The 16,876-nt window shown below is 45.6% G+C and overlaps 1 protein-coding gene across 8 annotated transcripts in view; it reads left to right on the top strand.

Annotated features, from left to right (window-relative positions):
* The window catches only part of SLC12A4 (solute carrier family 12 member 4), a 743,054-nt gene that overhangs the window by 710,849 nt on the left and 15,329 nt on the right, over positions 1 to 16,876 (top strand). For 6 of the 8 annotated variants that reach the window (XM_072117770.1, XM_072117769.1, XM_072117767.1 and 3 more), the window contains 2 exons: positions 10,667 to 10,888; positions 11,820 to 11,936. In XM_072117770.1, the coding sequence (XP_071973871.1) occupies positions 10,667 to 10,888; positions 11,820 to 11,936 (339 nt within the window). The remainder of the gene's footprint in view (positions 1 to 10,666; positions 10,889 to 11,819; positions 11,937 to 16,876) is intronic. The other 2 variants (XM_072117771.1, XM_072117773.1) reach the window with 1 other exon arrangement.

The raw sequence follows: 16,876 nt of genomic DNA on the forward strand, positions 1-16,876 counted from the left end.
AGCTCTGATTACTCTATGTGATACTAACGAGCTTGTACACCTGTGTAAACATGGTCAGATTTCTGTTCCCTGGAAGTAAACTTAGAAACTTTCTATAGAATGACAGCAAGCAGAGATCTAGAAAACCATGAGTAATGGATACAGAAAGTATATTGGAAATTTGTATAACTTTTTATAATACAAAAAATAACATTAGTTTGCTGAAATGGGAATAACCCTTTAAAGGAAACCTACCACTTAAAAATGTTAGTTAAAAGCCTGAAATACCTTGCACCAGCTCATATCTTACTAATTTTCTAATTTTTCGCTGTATCGCTTGAAAAATTTCTTTATTCATTTGATTTCAACCCCCCTTCGGCGACCATGCGTGCGCCTGAATAGGCAGTGGCGGAGAGCCAGTGACGTCACCGAGCTCTTGGGCAGACATGCACCTGCGCAACTCAAAGTTGAGCAGGCGTGAGTGTGCCCGAGAGCTCGCATGGTGCTCATGGTGCGCCGTGAACCCGTTATGGTGCGCCGAAGGTGGGTTGAAATCAAATGACGCAAATAACGCATATTGTATCCCAGCTTCTGCCATACTTCTCTTTACTCCTTTAAAGCTGGCCCTGGCTCTCTGTGTCTGTGAGAAATCTCTGTGAGAAATCCTTGCTCCCAAAAGTATTAGCCAGCCATTTTTGTATTGGTTCTATGGTGTAGTGTTACTACATTAGTTAGGGCTCCTGTTAGCACATGACTGAATCCTGGAGTACTGAGATAAACAGTTGAATGCAGTGAAAGGAGAGACAGGGGAGGTGTCTCCCTCCATAGTCAGCTCCTCAGTGAAGACGGAATGTGCCTAGCAACAGCTATCTGATAGATCACTGACAACAGGGGGAAAGCTCCAGAATACAAGAGGAAGGAGCAAGATTCAGTTAACTAATCCAATTGCAAAATCGCTTAAAATTATCTGTCCTACAACATATCAATGTTTTTTTTGATGACTGTTACTCTTTAAAGTAAAGTGCAGCCAATCAGTTAGTAACTATAGGGCATAAAGTAATCCAAAGCAAACAATTAAGTAGTATTCAACTTGCAAAACAATTGACATACATAGCTGCCTCTTCCACACCCATAGAGAAAGCACAGATTTATACAACCTGATTTATACAAGATTCATACAATGTTAGCAGATATTAAATTGATGTTTTACTATTACCAGCAAATGAAGACAGGGCCAAAATCTTTCAGCAGTTAAAGGCAAATGCAGTTAAGATAATGGCAATTGGACTAAAGGAACTGAAAGTTGGTCAATGAAATAATATTAAACTTCCAGAATAGGTTTTATTTACTTGTGAAGTTTATGGTCTTAGAATACTTTTATTTGGGATACATATTTTAAACAGTTTTTTAATATATAACGTTTTAAAATAAATGATTTCTTTATTTTTATCAATGTGAATATACACATAAGATCTAGTCAATTTATAACATTAGTTAGTTTCAGTCATTTTGAATTTATATTGCCTATATACCAACTAGCTTTTTGATTTTATAATATTTTCTGGTCTATGCATCTTTTGGACCTGATATAGCAGGTTGTCACCGAAACGCATAGTCCTGTTCGCCACCCCCCTTTTTTTTTTGTCATAAGCTTAAGGCCATTCTCACGGTTAATGGAGACATCATGTCCTATTACAGAATATGAATAGCAATATTTGCAGCTATGTGGAATACCTTCGCATATCTACCATGCATCTCCCTAATATCAACTTATAACTGCCTCATAAATATCTAGAATATTTTGACAACTACAAAGAGAAGTAAATGGATATATATCTACTGTTTATAAGATTCTGCATACACCCATTTACTATGGTGTGCACATTCTACCATCGTATTGACAAGGGGATAGGTTTGTAGCACATAGGTGGATAGCCTCCAGCAATAAGAGTTAAAGATGTAGAAAACAAGTTTATTTACCTCTTGTGCTTTCCTCTAAGTCGGAACGCATGTGCGAATATATATCAAACACCGATGCAACCGTAGCAACGGAGGTCCAACAATGATGACAAAACAGTAAACACTAGAGATGAGCGAACACACTCGTCCGAGCTTGATGCTCGTTCGAGCATTAGCGTACTCGTAACTGCTCGTTGCTCGGACGAATACTTCGCCAGCTCGAGAAAATGGCATCTCCCGCCGTTTTGATTTTTGGCGGCCAGAAACAGAGCCAATCACAAGCCGGGGTATTCTGCACTCCCTCCAGCATGACGTGGTACCCTTACATGTCAATAGCAGTGGTTGGATGGCCTGATCAGGTGACCCTGGAATTGACTAGCCCCTGCCCGCACTGCTCGCATCATTCTCTGTCTGGATGCCGTTAGGGAGAGAGTTGCTGCTGCTGCAGGGATAGCGTTAGGGTGTTATATTAGCTTACTGTTAGGCAGGAGTGGGTCTACAAGAACCCAACAGCCCTTGTTAGGGCTAGAATAACGTTATATATATATATTTTGTTTGCTTGTGGCTGGGCTTGCTGGCACTAGTAGTGCAGCTAGTTCCATATTGTGAGGAATTTGCAGAGAGACTTGGGAACGTTCTATTTAGCTCTTAGTGACACACACATCTCAAACACCTAAGTGGGACAATTTATTAGGGATTTGATTGAATTAGGCACAGTCGGCTGATTTATTTTTTACTTTTATTTTTTTTTATAACTCAGTCATCAGGCACAGCACAAAATCCAGTTGTGTGCTGTCAGTGTAGGTTAGAAACTAGCCATAGCAATAGGATAGCATCGTTTTGTAAAAAAAAAAAAAACACATAAAAACAAAAAAAATCCCCAAAAATTTACAGTTAATTTAATTTTGAAAATGTTGAACCCGAGGGCTAGGGGTAGAGGACGAGGGTGTGGACGTGGGCGTCCAACTACTGCAGGGGTCAGAGGCCGTGGTCCTAGGCGGGGTGAGACACCACCTGCTGATGAGGGAGCAGGGGAACGCCACAGAGCTACACTCCCTAGGTTCATGTCTCAAGTTACTGGGACTCGTGGTAGAGCACTGTTGAGGCCAGAACAGTGCGAACAGGTGATGTCGTGGATTGCAGACAATGCTTCTGGACCATTTGTCCACCAGTGAGTCTTCCACACAGTCCACCCATGTTACCTAAATCAGCACTCCTCCAGCTCCTGCACCTCAGCCTCCTTCCCCCCAGTCTGCCCCCTCCCAGGAAAATTTGGCATTTGAACTGGCATACTCTGAGCAAATGTTTTATGGACCCTTCCCAGAGTCACAAACCACTTGTCCTGTTGCTGCTGAGCTCTTTTCCGATGCCCAGGTTTTCCACTGGTCGCAGTCTGTGGGTGATGATGACATTGTTGACGTAGTGGAAGAAGTGTGTAAAGAGGTGTCGGATGATGAGGAGACACTGTTGTCAGACAGTGGTGAAGTTGTTGTCAGGGCAGGAAGTCCGAGGGGAAGCAGACAGAGGGATCGGAGGATGATGAGGTGACAGACCCAAGCTGGGTTGATAGGCCGGGTGAACACAGTGCTTCTGAGACAGAGGCGAGTCCTCGACGAGAACAGGTTGGAAGAGGCAGTGGTGGGGCCAGAACTGGTGCATCAGCGCCAAATGTTTCACGTAGTGAAGCTCCCGTGGCGAGGGCTAGATTTTCCGAAGTCTGGAGGTTCTTTAAAGAAACACCGGATGACCGACGGACTGTGGTGTGCAGCCTGTGCCACACCAGGATCAGCGGGGGTTCCACCACTACTAGCTTAACTACCACCAGTATGCGCAGGCATATGAATGCTAAACACCCCACTCAATGGCACCAAGCCCGTTCACCTCCGGCCGGGCACACCACTGCTCCTTCCACTGTGTCATCTGCTGCCTCTGCTAGTCAGCCCCCTGCCCAGGACCCCAGCCCAAACACCTCCCGTGCGAAAACCACATCTTCGCCTCCACGATCCTAAACAGCATCCACCAATGTCTCCATGTGCAGCATTCAGCTCTCCATACCCCAGACGCTGGAGCGCAAAAGGAAGTATAGTGCAACCCACCCACACGCCCAAGCCCTCAACGTCCACATCTCCAGATTACTTAGCCTGGAGATGCCGCCCTATAGGCTGGTAGAGACCGAGGCCTTTCGCAACCTCATGGCGGCGGCCGCCCCTCGGTATTCGGTCCCCAGCCGCCACTACTTTTCCCAATGTGCCGACCCAGCCCTGCACCAGCACGTGTCAGACAACATCATCCGTGCCCTGACCAACGCCGTTTCTGACAAGGTCCACCTGACCACGGACATGTGGACAAGTGCTGCCAGGCAGGGCCACTATATGTCGCTGACGGCACATTGGGTTAACTTGGTGGAGGCTGGGACCGAGTCTGACCCTGCGGCTGGTAATATACTGCCGACGCCAAGGATCGCGGGGCCTACCTCGGACCAGGTCTCTCAGGCCTACTGTGCCTCCTCCTCCTCCCACCCCTCCTCCACCTCCTCCTCCGAATTACCATCCGTGGGCATGGCGCCATCAGTCGGTAGCTCTAGGCACAGCAGCAGTGCCGTCGCAAAGCGACAGCAGGCGGTGCTCAAACTGCTGAGCCTAGGCGATAAAAGGCACACTGCCCAAGAGCTATTACAGGGCATCACGGCACAGACTGATCTGTGGCTGGCACCGCTGAACCTGAAGCCAGGCATGGTTGTGTGTGACAATGGCCGTAACCTGGTGGCTGCTCTGCAACTCGGCAGACTTTTTTGCTGCCTCCACACGTTGTCTCCATTGCTACCTCCACACGTCATCTCCATAGCTGCCTCCAAAAGTCGTCCATATAGCTGCCTCCATACATCATCCCCTTATCAAGCGAGCTGTGTCAGGCAGAATATTGGGTTGTTTTCATGGCTTCTCCACATCAAACTTGTTAACTTTGTCGCCACCCTGTTGTGTTATCCACAACATTTACTGGCAAACTTATCATTTACCGATATTATTTCAGCGCTTTTTGCACATCTGTTTACATTCCCCTCACCCGCCATAACCAAAACTTATAAGAACACTACTACACTTGATCTTATACAATAAGTGCTGTTTGGGGAGGAGCCGAGAGACAGGGGCTTGGACAGGCGAAAGCTCGCCTGGCAGCCGACCGCTAGCTCCATCCCAAGATTAGGCAGCCTCATGCATACTGCCCCTGCTGTTTCCTGTCCATTTCGCCCCCACGATCCTCCACAGCGTCCATCAATGTCTCCATGCGCAACTTTCAACTCTCTATACCCCAGACGCTGAAGCGCGAGAGGACAGCACATCATCCCCTTATCAAACGAGCTGTGTCAGGCAGAATTTTTGGGTGTTTCAACAGATACATAATGGAACTCGGCCCATCTGTCACCGCCATGCTGGAGACCTGAAGTTGCAATCAAAGCAGCGCAATATGAATGCCCCATACTGTCGCTCTTAATCATGGATCCATTTCCGAAAAAACTATTAAAAATAGAACCGCTATGCTATTCCATTATTCCTAGGTGAAATATTCAAATGATCCCACCTGCTTTGAAAATTATCATTTTTTCAACTTAAACGCTTCTGGCCCCCAGGCCCATTTTGGGTGGGGAGGAGCCGAGAGACAGGGGCTTGGACAGGCGAAAGCTTGCCTGGCAGCGGACGCCAGCTCCATCCCTAGATTAGGCAGCCTCAGAGGCATCCATGCATGCTACCCCTGCTGTTTCCTGTCCATTTTTCCTCCACGATCCTCCACAGCGTCCACCAATATCTCCATGCGCAACTTTCAACTCTGTATACCCCAGACACTGGAGCACGAGAGGATATACAGCACATCATTTAGGGCCGGATTAAGGTTGGTGGGGGCCCCTGGGCGCAAAATCTGGTGGAGGCCCCCACTGAGTGCAGCGTGCATACACGTCCTCCTGCTCACTATCCACTATCCCCGCAGTAACACCGCTACATACAGCCGCCTCGCCCCCGGTAACACAGCTACATACAGCCGCCTCACCCCAGTAATACAGCTACATACAGCCGCCTCGCCCCCAGTAACACAGCTACATACAGCCGCCTCACCCCAGTAACAGAGCTACATACAGCCGCCTCAACCCCAGTAACAGCTACATACAGCCGCCTCACTCCAGTAACACAGCTACATACAGCCGCCTCACCCCAGTAACACAGCTACATACAGCCGTCTCATCCCCAGTAACAAAGCTACATACAGCCGCCTGGCCCCCAGTAATACAGCTACATACAGCCACCTCACCCCAGTAACAAAGCTACATACAGCCACTTCATCCCCAGTAACACAGCTACATACAGCCGCCTCGCCCCCAGTAACACAGCTACATACAGCCGCCTCATCCCTAGTAACACAGCTACATACAGCCACCTAATCCCCAGTAACACAGCTACATAAAGCCACCTAGCCCCGAGTAACAGAGCTACATACAGCCGCCTCACCCCCAGTAACACAGCTACATACAGCCGCATCACCCCTAGTAACACCGCTACATAAATCCGCCTCGCCCACAGTAACACAGCTACATACAGCCGCCTCATCCCCAGTAACACAGCTACATACAGCTGCCTCATCCCCAGTAACACAGCTACATACAGCCGCCTCGCCCCCAGTAATACAGCTACATACAGCTGCCTCATCCCCAGTAATACAGCTACATACAGCCGCATCACCCCAGTAACACAGCTACATACAGCCGCCTCGCCCCCAGTAACACCGCTACATACAGCCGCATCACCCCTAGTAACACAGCTACATACAGCTGCCTCATCCCCAGTAGTACAGCTACATACAGCCGCATCACCCCAGTAACACAGCTACATACTGCCGCCTCGCCCCCAGTAACACCGCTACATACAGCCGCCTCACCCACAGTAACACAGCTACATACAGCCGCCTCGCCCCCAGTAACACAGCTATTCACAGCGGCCTCGCCCCCAGTAACACAGCTATACACAGCCGCCTCGCCCCCAGTAACACAGCTATACACAGCCGCCTCGCCCCCAGTAACACAGCTATACACAGCCGCCTCGCCCCCAGTAACACAGCTATACACAGCCGCCTCGCCCCCAGTAACACAGCTATACACAGCCGCTTCACCCCCAGTAACACAGCTATACACAGCCGCCTCACCCCCAGTAACACATCTTTGTATCTACCTTCTCTCCTACCAGATATGCAGTCCCATTTAACATACACCTCAGCCCGCACCAGACATCCAGTCCCACAGTTTATACAATTACACACATTTTTACACTGATATATCCACACCTTTATATACACACATAAAGTTCTACACTCATATGCTTGCACCCATATATATACAAGTATACACACACATTTATGTATCCATATACATTTATACACTAATACACAGAGTATAAACAAACTCATAAAGTATATACACACATACAGTATATAAACATCACACAAACGGCATACACTTTATATACAATATATATATATATACACACATAAAGTATACAGTGACCATATATACACATACATGCAGTATAAAAATACCATATACACACATGCTGCATATACATACAGAATATACACACATACAGCAAATTAACACACATTCAGTATATACAGCATGTTCATACACATACGGGAAATACACACACATTCAGTATACAGAGCATATACATACATACCATATACACAGCATATAAACATACATCATATATATAAATATATGCGTGAATAAATACAGTAAATGCATATATACACAGTATATACATATGTAGACAATAGATGCATATATACACAGTATATACATATATAGACAGCAGATGCATAAATACAGATATACACAGTATATACACAGTATATACACATATACACACAGGGGAGAGCGGAGGAAGGCCGCTTGTTCCGCCGGGGGGTAGGAGCAGAGGAGAGCGGAGGCCGGACGCTTGTTCGGGCGCGGGAGGAGGGAGCGCAAACGGGGTTTCGAGCGGGTGGGGAGGCCTGGCCATGCAGTGGGATGGGCAGGCAGGGAGGTGGGAACCTTTGCCGGGGGGGCGGACAGCTCGGCTATGCACCTGAAGGGCGGGCAGGGAGGCGGTTACTTGTGCTGGGGGGCGGACGGCTCAGCCATACAGGGGGATATGCGGGGAGGCGGTCACCTGTGCCGGGGTCGGGCGGATGGCTCAGGGAGGTGGCGGATGAGGAGGGAGGTGGCAGCTGAGGAGTCAGGGCCCGGGGGGCACGATCTGGTGGGGGCCCCCTGGGGGGGGCAAGATGGTGGGGGCCCCGGGGCTCGAGCCCCGCCTATAATCCGTCCCTGACATCATCCCCTTATCAAACGAGCTGTGTGAGGCAGAATTTTCAGGTGTTTCACCAGATATATAATGGAACTCGGCACATCTGTCGCCGCCATGCTGGAGACCTGAAGTTTCAATCATAGAAGCAATATGGATGCCCCATACTGTCACTCTTAATCGTGGAAGTCATCTCCATGGCTGCCTCCACATGTCGTCCCCTTATCAAACGAGCTGTTTTTCGGGTGTTTCACCAGATACGTTATGGAACTTGGTCACTATGTCGCCACCATGCTGTGTTATCGACTAAATATACCGTCAACCTTTTGTTCACATAGGAAATAATTTCAGCGCTTCTTGCTCACCTCCTTTGGTTCCTCTCTGCCACCCATTGGTTTGAAGCCTGAGTCCATTTAGGGTATGTCGCCATGGCACTCTCTAGCCTGCCGCTGCCTCTGCATGCCGTCCCCTATAGTGTCAGGGTCAATTATTGGATGTTTTAGATGCTATCTAGCCTCATTCGGTCACTCTGTCATGGCCATGCTGTTGCCCATAATTTTGGCATAATGGTACGATTAAGAAGCCTCAGAGGCATCCATGCATGCTGCCCCTGCTGTTTCCTGTCTATTTCCATGGTGTTTCCATCATTTTCTGAGGTTTCCAAGTGTTTGGCCAAGCTTCCCTGTGCAGACCCTTGGTCCCCTTGAAAAATGCTCGAGTCCCCCATTGACTTCAATGGGGTTCGTTATTCGAGTCGAGCACTCCAGCATCGGGAAAAGTTTGTCTCGAATAACGAGCACCCAAGCATTTTAGTGCTCGCTCATCTCTAGTAAACACCAAAAAGAACCAATCGCATGTCGAGTTTGGGGAGGGCTGGTGAACAGCTGATACGTCGAAGGACATACTTGCAGTTGATTGGCCTTTGTGTATACACCCATCTTTGATGATGTAATGGAACAAGGTTTTAAAAGGTGATGGGAGCACACCAAGCGCATTAGTCAGCCCCGTTACCCCCTGAGGACGGCATGAATATGGCGAAACATGTCGCTGTATGAGCGTTCATATTTTTAACAGCGGATCAATGTCGTACTGCAGCGATATATAGGACTAGGAGATGTAATCAACTGGAGAAGTTTTAGGGATAACAGGGTTAGAGGAGTATCCACAGCAATCTAACATTTCACAAACAGGGATGAAATGATTAGCGGTGAATGAGAGAGCTGCTTAGGCAAACAGAGGTAGCAGTGTGTGTGGGGCTAGTAGGAGATACATTAGAAGTGGAGTCAAAAATCTTACAAGTGGGACACCTTGCACATCCATTCTCACTCGGTATCACAAACTAACAAAAAATCTCCATTCCAACCAGAGATTGATATCACGATCTCCTAATACAGATGCACTAGAGTGCAGGCACACTTACTCCGGATATACCCAATACCTTCATTCCATATAGTGTGAATCAGAAATCTACTCCCACCCCTACTTTTTAACTCATTGGTTTGCACATATATTCCAATTAAACTTAAACACAGACCGTTCTGATTTTATTAATTGAAAGTAATAAAAGTAAATTTTTACTCTTGGTCTATGGAACTGAGAAATAGTGTGCCTGCAGTTATCAGTAGCAGTCTCCAAAACTTCCACTCTATGCACTGTATATGGAAATCTTTGATACAGCTGTCTCAGATTTGGAAGTGTCTTTGGCTTCTTATCTAAGCAATTGAAAGTCGTCTTTAGCGCTGAGGTTTTGAAGCTGTGCTTGCCAAGAGGTTGCCAAGGATGAAACATCAGTATGAGATTCAGAAGATGAGGGCCAATATTAACGGTATGTGGTGAGAGTAGGAGTAAACTCTAGATCATAAGGAGGGCAACTGGCGATGATGGGACAATTGAGGGAGGGGGGGGGGGGTCAAAAGCTTACTGTACTTGCAGCTGTATGAGATTGTATCCCATTATCAGTAGCTGCGATATTGTCATTGTTACCCTGCAGTCTAGGGATCTTCCTTGGGAGGAATTACTCCTTCTGAACAGTACCCCGTGGTTCCTGGTTTATAGTGAGAAACAGAGACCTAGGTTGGATCAAGGTACAGTTTATTTCTGCCTCTGTGAGATGGGGCTGCTCTGAAAGCTGCTGCTGCGGAATTTGTTGCACAGCCTCCCCACATGTTTTAATATGGGTTTTGTTGCCAGGGTGCAACAAACCTATTTCCTATCTCCATACTGCTCTCGGTACTTGGTTAAATAATTTTTGTAATCAATTTTTTTCATTATCAGTCTAGTCTATATTTCCTGCTTTGTCTTATTTCTGCTCCTAGTGAATAAAAATACTGTATTTGCCTTTGTTTCCTTTCACCCCTTCCTTCATGTCATCAAAAATAATACTGATAGTGTTGTCTTTTCAGGAACCATTACAATGTCCGGAGGATGCACACTGCAGTGAAGCTGAATGAGGTCATAATCACAAAATCACATGATGCTAAATTAGTACTTCTCAACATGCCAGGTCCACCTAAAAATACAGGCGGGGATGAAAACTGTATCCTTTTGCACCCAGTAATTTATCACTACAAAACCATCATTCTTTTTCTGGAAATTCAGTTTGGAGCCACTACTTGCTTTTTCAGGTAAAAAGGTAGCTAGGATTCTCCAAGGGTTTCCCACTAAAGTCAATACAGTCTCCTAGTGCTATTCCAGCTAGATAGCAGGCTGACTGTTGTTAATTCTTTATTTGCGACTAAATGATCTAAAAGAGTGTCCCTGCTGAGGTAAGTTTTGTACCGAACAGAGCATTTCATTGCCAAATCCTGCCACCATCGGGGCCTAGCAAGTCTGTGTGTGTTAGCCTATCTATCTGTATGAGCTGACAATACTAATAAACTGCAAAATAATGCAAAAAAATATTGCATAGAAAATAAGTTCTGACCGGAGCTCCCGATTCTCTTGCTTCCGTGTGTTCTTCTTCCAATATGTCACTCCCAAAATAGAGTAGTTCACACTCCTCCAGCACAAATTCCTGAATCCTCCGATAGAAATATACCGCTGTTCAGACCAACACTCCTGTGTTTCTCCTGTGACCTCCTCCGTTTGCACCATATGTTGCGGTGGATCGCTAGAAGAAATTCACCCGCAGATAGCGTAGTATACAGTTTAACACTCAGGATTTATTTAGATTAAAAACATACTCGCAAAAAAGCTATAAAAATGTGCATTTAAAACTCCTTGCCTGACCCTGGATTTCGCCCTATATGGTTTCTTCTGGGGCGTTGCTAACGTCCAGTCCCAATTACTCTTTATACCCAACATGTGCTGTAACTTACATTGAAAAACATTTATAAATATCCGTTTACAACCTATTCGTTCCTATACATATTTCATCTCACTGTAGTTTTTGTACACCTTTATAAAACCAATTCCTCAACCATACGTTGTTTATCCACTGTATTCATTTCATTCATAGATGTGCACGTTAACAATAATGAATTGAACATTCCATAAGGCTCCAACTACTTTCTGGATTTTTGAGCGCCGGTCCATTTCATTATCATTCTTCTACAGGCATCTGCAGAGTAGCAATCTCTCATCTCTACTTCCTGCTGCCTACTTCCCCCCCTGTGGTCTGCAGCTACACGGCTACATGAAATCATATGACTATGCCTCTGACACACCCCTGGGGTAAGAGCGCTGGCTGACAGTGAGTACATAAATGTGTGTATGAGTGTATAAATGTATGTGTGTGTGTATCTCATGTATGTGTGAATATTCTGTGTACACTATATATGTGTATATTCTGGGTGTATATCATGTATTGTGTGTATATATTTTACTTATGTGCGCACATGACGTCTATGTACTTTATGTATTTGTGTATATGCTTTATGTATGTACATGGCCAGATTATAGGGAGGGCTCCAAGGGCACACGCATCAGGGCCCCACCACTTTAATCATAACTGGGCCAACACCTGCATGTGTGCCTACTTCCTCACTGTGAAATTGACTCTCAGTGTGAGTGTGGCTGCCCAGCGATAATCAATCACATTTTGCATGCAGCTTGTACTACAGAAACTGCCACTGTGCCAGCTAGGCCAGCAGCTATACTAATACCACTGTCACTGTGCCAACTGCCCAGCAACTAGACTAGCATGTAGGTAGAAGAAAGTTTAGAATATCAATGATAATTTAGAACATTAACGTTTACCACTGTGCAAGCTACATTCAGTGGGACCCCCACTTTCCATTTCGTCACCATGACGGCCCCACTGGAGGTTGCTTCCCCTTCCTCTGTAGGGACAGGAAATTGAGAGCATTAAATAGCCCCTCCCTCAACCTCCCACCAGTGTTTTTCCTGTCCCTACAGGGAAAGGTTGAGAGTAAACCTCTCTCTCCTCTCGGGGGGGGGGGGGGGGGAGGTGGAACCTCGTACCTCTCGTGGGTGCTTGTTTCCCCGGGGCTTCCCTCGTCTGGCCTCCTCGTGAGTCCTACTTGGGGTCTCCAGGTCCCGGAGTGCCAAAATTGGATCTCCTGTGGCGTGCAGGAGGCAGCGGGCAGTGCCGGCAGCTTTTTACGGCCCTCTCGGGGGTCCGCGGCTGCCGGCATATAGTGCATCTTCAGGCGCTCGGTCACTTCCGGTATACGAAGCGCGAACCGGAAGTGACGTCAGAGACCTCAGCGTCTCGGCCTAGGAGACAGGCCATTAAAGATGACGTCAGACGCCAGAAGGTAAGCAAGGAGAAGCTTCCACCAAGTCTGCAGGTCTGCTGAGGTCTATGTGGAGCAGCGAATATCCCAACATGGATGAGGCGGAATTCTGTTCCTTAACCCTGGGCTCTGTAAGTAGGACATTAGCTGAACGCCAATAGGTTTTGGCACTATTTTTTATTTTTGGATGAATTGCGTGTTGTTATGCGTGAAGAGATTAGGGCATCAAAGAGCCCACCACATAAAAAAATTAGGCAGAACCCTGTATGTCTGGATTCAGATGATGAACAGCCCTCTTGTTCCTATGAGCTAGACATGGAAGAACAGGATATGATAACGCATCCATCGATACCAAATGACCCCAAATATTTATTTCCTAATGAGGATTTGGATGGGCTGATAAAAGCATTAAGGGATACCTTAAATATTGAAGACACTATAGAAGAAAGGTCGGTAGTAGATGAATTGTTTGGTGGATTAAGAAGAAAGAAAGTTAGAGTCTTTCCCGTTATTGAAAACTTGAAGGATCTTATCCAGGATGAATGGAAAGAACCGGAGAAGCGTATAACAATGCCTAAGGAATTTAAAAACCGTATGTTATTTGATCCAGAAGAAACAAAAGTCTGGGATAGTGTTCCTAAAGTTAACATCCCTATAGCCAAAGTAGTTAAAAAAAACTGATCTACCCTTTGAAGATTCCACCCAACTAAAAGATGCCATGGACCGTAAATCAGATTGTTTGCTCAAAAAAGCTTGGGAAGCTTCCATGGCAATCCTAAAAACAAATATTACTACTACCTCTGTATCACGTACTCTGTTTTTTTGGCTAGGACAGCTGGAGGATCATCTTAGAGAAGGCACGTCCAGAGAAGAAATGCTAGACTCCATTCTGTTATTAAGATCAGCAGCAGCCTTTCTGGCAGATGCCTCAGCCGAAACCATCCGGTTTTCAGCAAGAGAAGCTGCATTATCTAATGCAACCAGAAGAGCCCTTTGGTTAAGGCAATGGTCTGGAGATGTGCGCTCAAAAGCCAAACTGTGTAGCCTGCCTTTTTCGGGTGATTTTTTATTTGGACCAGAATTGGATGAAATCCTAGCTAAAGCAGCGGATAAAAAGAAAGGGTTTCCGGAGGCCAAACAACAACCCAAGAAGCAATTTTTTCGGAGCTTTCGCCCCACTAAAGAACAGCCAAGATTCAGGAGCAAGCAGACCTGGAAACAGGGGTACTGGAATACAGCCAAAGGAGGAAAGAACAAGTCCTTTCTTTTTGGTGCCTCAAGTAAACAAGAGAAGAAACAATGACGCCAGAGTGGGGGGAAGATTGAAAAATTTTCTCCCCCATTGGAAAAATATAACATCCAACAGGTGGGTACTCTCTATAATAGAAGATGGCTATTTTATGGATTTTGTGTCACCTCCTCCTCACCGGTTTATCCTATCCAGGCAACCATCGTACAGACTAACATGTCACCTTTGGAAGGAAGTTTCTGACCTGCTAAAATTGAATGTCATCTGTCCAGTCCATCCAGAAGAAATAGGTACGGGTCATTACTCACCTTTGTTTTTGATAAAAAAGCCAAATGGGACTTTCAGATTAATTACAAACTTGAAATACTTGAACAAATGGGTAACCTATGTCAAATTCAAAATGGAATCAATCAAATCTACTACGCCTTTGATACCTTACAAAGCTTGTTTATGTACCTTGGATCTCAAGGATGCCTATTATCACGTACCTATCCATACGAAATCACAAAAATACTTAAGATTTGCCGTATTATCTCCCTCTGGGGAAGAATTTCATTTTCAACTTACTGCATTACCCTTTGGTCTCTCCTCAGCCCCCCGGGTTTTTACCAAGGTCATGGCAGAAGCAGTAAAATATCTCCGAACAGAAGAAATCAACGTGATTCCATACTTAGACGACTTCCTAATAATAGGAGATTCAGTAAGTCATCTAGAAAGCCAAAAGGATACAACAATAGAAGTTTTACAATCTCTGGGATGGATCATAAATTTAGACAAATCAGACTTAATTCCGAGTCACATAAAAGAATTTTTAGGAGTGTCTTTAAATTCTCTAACCCAGACCTCTTATCTTCCACAGGAAAAGAGGGAAAATCTTCTTGGGAAAATCAAGAAATTCGAGAAGAGGAAGTCTGTCTCAGTAAGGACAGCTATGAGTCTTCTGGGGACCATGACATCATGCATCCAGAGTGTGGCCTGGTGCCAAAATCACTCCAGAACACTACAGTCATGGATTCTTACAAAATGGGACAGAAATCATCATCATCTTCATTTTCCATTGATAATCCCCTCAAAAGTGAAGGAATCACTAAGATGGTGGAAGAATCCCGGGAATCTACGGAAAAGCGTAAATTGGGTCCAATGGCCGTTAACCCAGATCCAAACAGACGCCAGCAGCTCCGGATGGGGGGCTTTCCTTCCAGGCAAATATATCCAGGCTTACTGGACCCGGGAAACAGCACATACCTCTTCGAACGAGAGAGAACTAAGAGCGGTCCTGAACACTCTAAAATCCTGTACCAGCGAGCTGAAAGGTCACCATGTGAAAATTATGTCAGACAACACTACCCCCAGACGAAGGCTAGCGGCGAAACGCGCGTCGGGGAACCTGTTTGTGGCAGACGGGTGGTGTATGATGGCTAAAGGTATGCTTCCATTTTAGGATTTGCACATGCATTGAGCACTTTATATACCTACAGGGAACCTATGTACATTAAGCTGTATGGCAAGCACTTTATTGCAGTATTTGCACAGCAACCCACTATTGGGTATAAATTGCATTATGCATTTGAAATTGTATATGTATGTGATCCATATGACTATGTACCCCACCTTTTGATCCCGTCCCACATGTTTTTAACATTTCTATGTGATAGCCCCACTGACCCACATGCTTCTCCCTGTTGAACTGTATATGTACTGTAATTTTTGGTTTTTGTTTTTACTGAATATGCAATAAAATAAATGTAATTTTTGAATTGGCTTAATGTTCTGTTTGTAGGTGTTTAGTATTTGTTAGCCAATTTATGATTTGACGCATTAAGGAAAAAGGGAATCCCCTCTAGGAGTGCATCATGGCGATGCTATAATGGAGAAAAAATGCACTAATTTGATATCCCTTTTAGCATATGTAGCCCGTATTTTGGTGTTACTACCACAGTTGCCTATCTAAGAAGACAAGGAGGTACCAGATCAAAAAAGCTACTGAAAATATCACAACAAATATTTTCCTGGGCAGAAGAAAATATCCAGTCGATCTCGGCCATCCATCTGAGGAGCTCAGAAAATATAGTAGCAGATTACCTCAGCCGGTCTCAAATCCTTCCCCACGAATGGAGTCTGAACGAGGAACTCTTCCAAGAGATTGTTCTAAGATGGGGACTGCCGGACATCGACTTGTTTGCCTCCAGGAAGAATTCCAAAGTGAAAAAGTTCTTCTCCTTGAACCCAAAAGAAGTCCCCTGGGGACTAGATGCTTTTTCACAGACCTGGAACCAGGACCTAGTGTATGCTTTCCCTCCGATTCCATTGATAAGCAAGGTGTTGCAAAAACTACTAGTCAGTCCAACCAAGCTCATCTTAGTAGCACCCTTTTGGCCAAAGAAAAATTGGTTCCCAGGTCTACAAAAATTGGCGATAGACCTTTCGTTTATCCTACCCAGGAGGCCGGACCTTCTACATCAGGGACCAGTCCTTCATCAGAACCCAGGGTTCCTAAACCTAGCAGCCTGGATCCTGAAAGCACCTTCTTAAGATCAAAAGGTTTATCATATAAGGTAATAAAAACCTTAAAGAATAGTAGAAAACCTGTAACCCATGCCATATACTTTAAAATATGGAAAAAGTTTTGTTCCTGGTCAAAAGATATGCCTAACCAGGGTTCCCCA

Source organism: Engystomops pustulosus, chromosome 7, assembly GCF_040894005.1.
Source record: "Engystomops pustulosus chromosome 7, aEngPut4.maternal, whole genome shotgun sequence".
Classification (NCBI taxonomy): Eukaryota; Metazoa; Chordata; class Amphibia; order Anura; family Leptodactylidae; genus Engystomops; species Engystomops pustulosus.